At 44.6% G+C, this 6,438-nt stretch overlaps 1 protein-coding gene across 23 annotated transcripts in view; it reads left to right on the plus strand.

The window, feature by feature from the left end:
- The window catches only part of celf2 (cugbp, Elav-like family member 2), a 234,019-nt gene that overhangs the window by 185,348 nt on the left and 42,233 nt on the right, over positions 1-6,438 (plus strand). For all 23 annotated transcript variants that reach the window (XM_032505261.1, XM_032505258.1, XM_032505247.1 and 20 more), the window contains one exon: positions 5,004-5,083. In XM_032505261.1, coding sequence (XP_032361152.1) covers positions 5,004-5,083 — 80 coding nt within the window. The remainder of the gene's footprint in view (positions 1-5,003; positions 5,084-6,438) is intronic.

The following is a 6,438-nucleotide window of genomic DNA, read 5'->3' on the forward strand; positions in this document are numbered from 1 at the left end:
CCTCCCCCTCCCCGTCTCTAACTATTCACCCTCGCTGTCCTAGAATTCTCTCTTGCATCAATTTGTCCTCTTTTTTTTCCCCCAGACATCCCACATCGGCCTCCTTCCTTTCCCTTCCCCGTTTTCCTCTTCCATCCCTTTTCAGCTCCTCTCTTTTGTCCTCATGAATATTTCAGATGCGATGGCCAGATCCTTGTTTCTGTAGAAATGATATAAACCACTTACCGGCTGGCGCAAGTCAAAGAGGAAATACTGGTAGCCCGGCTTGGGATTAGCTGGTAAATAGACAACCCTAACCGGGTTTGGGAAATAAATATGTCTTTAATGATTTCCATGTGTCTGCAAGTCCCAGAGAACCTCAGTCCCACCTAGCTGAGCTGTTAAAGCGCTGTATCAATCAGAAACGAGCTCCACCATCCCACTATTAATAAAATATGGATCACACCACCAGTGGCTGGCTGGGCCTTGGGAGCTACCCTACTTTCATTAAAGGACTGTTTGGTTCTCCGCTGACGACAGAATGCGGCCCGTGAGGTATTTTTAGCGCTCAAGCCGCGTCCCATCTCTCTGCCGTGAAAAATAAGACACGCACCAGCCAGCCAGCCAGCAAGCAAGCAAACAAGCAAGCATGGCTTTTAAAGGTTTTGCTTTTTTTCCATTAACAGCTTCGACATAAATGAATCAGGCGCTCAGGAATTCGTTAATTTGAAATATCAACAGGATCAAGCTGCAGAAACGGGCGCTAAGGATAGAAATGTGTTTTTTTTTGTGAGGAAAAAGTATTCTGTCTGCCAATGCAAGTGGAGTTCCATTAGATGACAAACCATGACGTTGTTGCTGACCAGTTTTATAAATAGAATCCAGACCCATGGGGGCCGGTCTGGAGGGCTAACCCAAATGGAAGCCCCTGATGCAGTTCTGGGGCAGCGTTTCTCTGCAGAAGATGGGGCAACCGGCTTGACACTAAGCAGTTAAATGACAGATTGTGGCCCGTCTAAAATAGACAGTCCCCTGAATCAGTTGAAAAAAATGACCCCCTTTTCCAATGTCCTATCTAACACCAGCTAGCACTGCAGTGGCACTGTAAAGGACACATCCCGATGTTTACTAGGTCAGTCCCGCAACATCTGATAACCTTCAGTCTCTATTTATTACCTTCGCACCCCTCTCTAATGTTAAGTCAGCAAGGCACTTTTTTATGAAAGGCGTATAAACTATATCTTTCATTTGGCAAGGGCATAAAACATTGGAAAACAGACAAATGTGAGATCAAAAGCAGGTCCATACTGCTGAGAGGAAAATAGTCGGGATGACAGCCTCTTTAGTTTAAGTTGATGTTTAACTGGGCCACTTCTGTGGAGTTTCCTTTTAAGCAACCAAACCATATCTCTACTTTAACTATAAATGGATCCAAAATCCACCATATGAGAATTTTCTGATCTGATGCTTCTATCAGCTGGACAATATTTGAGATTCTCAAAACTATTACAAATAACTCTTACAAAAGGGGCTTTTCTGGCTTGACACCTTTTTTTTAAGGGCTAGACAAGTTAGGCAACTAAATCTACTTTATTAAAGTTAGGGAAGTGTTCATGGTTAAATGAAACATTGACATTGCAACATTGATTCTTACACTATTGAATGACATATTAAACATTATGGGAACCAGTGTTCAAGTCCGGTTTCCAAGTCTGACGCTTTGGTGTGGTTACATCCAATTGGCAACCTCCGGGTCTGAAAGGGGACGTCAATGGGAAACATAGGTAACGTACTTAACTTACATTACATACATAACTTCAAGAGATATTTTGCTGATGTAAATCCAGCTCTGTGTCATGTCAGCGTGGGCAGTGTGTTGAGATGAACAGTGTTTGGCTTCCCTTCAGTAGCGCCAGTGCACGGATCTTCCCGCGGAGCAGGGCAGCGGGGGGTCTGCTGGGATCCACCTGATGACGCGAAATGGGTCACGAGGTCTGCGAGGTTCAGTGAATCTTGACAGACCTCCGCTCCTCCGCGCCCAGAGGGAAGCCAAACACTCGTCCTCTAAACACAGTGCCCACACGAAGTTGACACAGAACTGGGTCAGAATCTGATAAGTATCCCTTTAAACATAGACCCGGACTTAGACAGCCTTATTTCCTCAGGCAAGACACTCAAGAGCATCTTGACCCTCTTTGCAAAAGCTCTGTCCCCCTTAGTTTCCAGTCTGGACAAGAAGACCACTGCCCAAGGATCTCAGAGTGTGCGATGATTCATAAGGGATTACAAGATGTTTAATATATTCTGTAGCCAGGTCATTAAGAGCCTTAAAAGTCTTAAAATAAAAAATATAAAAAGGCTAAAACAGGGGAGTCACGTGATCGACTGAACACAGATGGTAACTTAAAGTGTAGCTTCTGACCCAAATTTGTCAAATAGCTGTTTTATATGCTTCGATATTTTACCACTTTGTGCTCGTTAGAGTTACATGAAGCAGAATGGCAAACTAGAACATAGTCCAGCGTGGCGATACGGACGCCATTGCAGAGGCATTGCTGGAGAAACAGAGAAGCTACCTCGAGCCACCCTTGTCTCAGATTCAACACATGGCGATCGACAATGACAACAATGACAACAAGCTAACTGCTATCCATGCTCAGCTAGCGTCTCTGACTGCAAGCCTTGGCTCTATCAGATCTGATGTGAACAACCTAAAAACCAGCGTGGAAAGCAACGCAAGTATTCCTGACAGTCATGGCCACGCTTTACAAGAGACGGAGGTGAAGCTAGCAGACATGGAGATGCAACATCTGCATCGTTGGGCTGAAGGAGGGGCTAGAAGGTGCTAATGCTATCCAATGTCTCACACTCGCTGCATAAGTGGTTCCCGAATCTAGCAGATGTTCAGAAAGAGATCATGAGAGCCCACCGAATGTAAAGTGATAATGCAAAGAAGAACAACACTACTAATCGCACGTTGATTTTCATCGTCCTCCGCTATACAACCAGCCAGGCGATCCTACTGGCCGCGCAGAGATCTCCGCTGGTCATTAAAGGTCGGAAAATTCGCTTCTCCCCGGATTACTACACGGTCAAGCGGCGGCAACCCTTCTGTTAAACCATGGACTCAGTACGAGTCAAGGGTCTGGATTTTTTCCCGCTTTATCCGGCAACACTGAAGATCAGAGACGGAGCCCAGTACAGAGCCTTCACCTCCGCCGGGGAGGCTGAGGACTATATGTGGACCCCGTCCTCCTCTTCCTGCTGCTGCGGCGGGGAGAGACGACGCTTCGGATTCTGTCCCGGAGGGCGCCGTGGAGGAGGATCAGGACTGAAACAACTGTCTGATGAACTGAATATAAAAATTTAAATAAAAATGTGATCACAAAAAAAGAGGCTAAAATAATAATAGGTGTGACACCTGTCTTAAATCTGGCACATTAAACCTAGTTTGATGAACACAGTGTGGTTACCAGAACGACTTGCAACAAAAGCAATCAAAAGGCAGCATTATTATTAGTATTATTATTATTGTAGCCATGTATGGCCTCTACAAGGACATGCCTCTCTGTTGTCAGGGAAAAGCCTCTGAATGAAATCTGTGTGGCGGATGTAAGCAGGAGAAAAACTGACCATCCGTCACTCCCTCAGCCTCGTTCTATCACAGAAACAGACGGCTTTTGATAGAGGTGGAAGAGGACAATGATCGCATCTATTTCCTCCACACATCTGTCCTCTCACTCTCTCTCTCTCTGTTGCATTATCCATCCTCTCCTCTCTTTGCTCTCTCTACCCTTTCATCCCATCCACACGGCCAGGGAAAGTCTATCTGATGACCCAGGCTATTAGTTTTTTCCTCTATTGCCAAACCAGGAGTCAGCCAGCCGAACTTGAACTCTGTGTGTGTGTGTGTGTGTGTGTGTGTGTGTGTGTGTGTGTGTGTGTGTGTGCGTGTGCGTGTGCGTGTGCGTGAGTGTCTGTGTTATCAGTTGCCTGACTGCGCTAACATGGCTTGGTGAGTTTGTTAGCATATTATTAGTCCGGGGTTGTTTTGAAGCACTTCTCACATTTCTCCCCTAATCACTCCCGATCCGCCAGACAATACAACCTTGTATACCCCCCCCCCCCCACACACACACACCACATCAACGACCATTAACAACCAATAACAAACTCCACCAAAACCCCTTCTGGCTGCGTCCGATCTTGATTGGCTAAAATCAGTGCCAGTCAAGGAGGAGGTCGGGCACACCTCCTCTCCATCTCCTCGTCTCTCTGTGGATTGAATTAATAGGATTTTCTATCTGATTCCCGTCTTTCTCGAGCCCCTGCAGATATTTTGTCTCGGCTCGCCCCGCCCCGCCCCACCGCCACATCTCTTTTCCGTTTGACAAAAAGTGAGAAAGAGGGCACCCAATCAGATGTACAATACAGGCCCGAGATTAATTCAAATCGGCCCCAATGCAAATTTGGACTGATTTACATTGTCCAATTGTTGGGGAAAGAGAGCGGTTGAATTCAGGTACGACTAATTTGGTCAGGGTGCAGGAGCGAGAGGAGAGAATAAGAGACAGTGACAGAAAGAGATGAAGGAGGAGGAGGAAGAGGAGGAAGAGAAAGGCGGGAAAACAGCCAGTCCAAACCCCTCCCGACAGTGATTGTGGTTGTCTCAGATGTCCTGTGGTGGCTGTGGATGGGGCAGGTGGTGGGACGGGGGGAGGGGGGGGGGGGTTTGTGATTGTCACTACACTGTGCTTGTTTTTCGGCTGTTGTTTCCATGGCAACCGGCAACCCTGTTGTCGGCCCGTGAGCTGTTCTCTGTATCAATCTCTGTTTTTTTTTTGTTTTTTTTATAACAACGACGTGTCCAACCCTTTTGTCTTGTTTTTGTTCTTTCTTGTCTTCCTCCTCCTGCCCTTCTCCCCCCCGCTTCCCTCCCTCCCTCCCTCCCTCCCCCCTCCTCCTCCTCCTCCTCCTCCTCCAACCCTTCCACTGTCCCTCCATCCCTCCTCCCCTCCCTACAGGATGTGCGTTTGTCACGTTTTCCACCAGAGCTATGGCACAGAATGCAATCAAAGCCATGCACCAGTCTCAGACTATGGAGGTACTGTACTCTTGCCCTTTTCCTTCAACTCTCTCTTTTTTCTTTTGCTCTCTTCTCTGTCTCTTTAACTCCTTTTTTCCTGAACATGCACTTGCAATTTATTCTGCTGGGGTCTCATGTTTGATCCCCTCTGTGTCACACGCCTGTAAAAGTCACGCCTCTCTCTAGGTTTGGGCCTTGCAACATTCTTTGTCCCACCATAAGCATGGCTCAAGTCTGAATGCTGTCAAATAAATGGATGTAAGAGGCTTGACACAGATTAAATGAGTGTCTTGCTTTTCATTGCTAAGAGCATTTTCAACAGCATTTTTACACGCTAAGATAATACAATCAATGTAACTACTCACAGAATACTGTAAATTAGCCAATTTCAAGTTGTTTGGAAGACTTGCGTCAGATCAGTCTCGACATAAATGTGGAAAAGAGCAAAAAAACGAACTTGCAGAACCATAATTTTCATAATAACAATAACTGTCAGCCCTTCAGTCGCCCTCTCATGCACATGCTGAACATATCAAAATCACACGCTTTATCATCAAGTAGGAATTAAACACCATATTAACAACTTAACGGTGCTTGGCCAGTTCTTCAACTATTTACAATAGGCAGCGGTCCTGTAATATGTTGAAATAATGATGAAATTGATGGAAATGTTTATTGGTAGGTGTCCGTTTTTGTTCAAACAAACCAAAAGTCCCACAATTTGTGTCAAAAAGGTTTAAAATCTCAACAACAAACAACATTCACCGTCTTATACCCTTGATTCAGATAAGGAGAAACAAATGCACACAGAAAGCATTCTCTTTCACGAGGGACAAACACAAAAAGTAGACAGAAGTAGCAGTAGTAGAATTACAAGATTTAGTAAATATCATACATTACATATGATTCAGTCTGGTATCACCAAATGGCGTTTTTATTAGAAAATTGTGCATGTTATCGTAACACATTCTTTGTCTTATTTTACGGTATTTAGTCTCTACCTGCTTATATTATGACGTTGTATTAGGTGCGAGAAAGTCCACGTTAACTCACGTATGTAAGAAACATACTTATTACTCATAGATAGATAGATGGATGGATATTTCTTGATCCCAAAAAATGGGAAATTACAGGGTTACAGCAGCACACAAATTATACATACATACACTATACATGAAATAATAATAATAACAAAACATAAGAATAAAATATAAGAATATAAGAAAAAATATTTAAATATTTACAAGATGGGAAAAACAAAATGTGCAAATGTTTAAGTATGCTAAATGTAAATGAACCAATCGGGCCGGTTGCCCTTATTGCAGTATTGTGGTGTCTCCGAGTCTCATCTAGCACCCAGGGATGACGTGTTG

The sequence above is a fragment of the Etheostoma spectabile genome, chromosome 23 (assembly GCF_008692095.1).
Source record: "Etheostoma spectabile isolate EspeVRDwgs_2016 chromosome 23, UIUC_Espe_1.0, whole genome shotgun sequence".
NCBI classification, from domain to species: domain Eukaryota; kingdom Metazoa; phylum Chordata; class Actinopteri; order Perciformes; family Percidae; genus Etheostoma; species Etheostoma spectabile.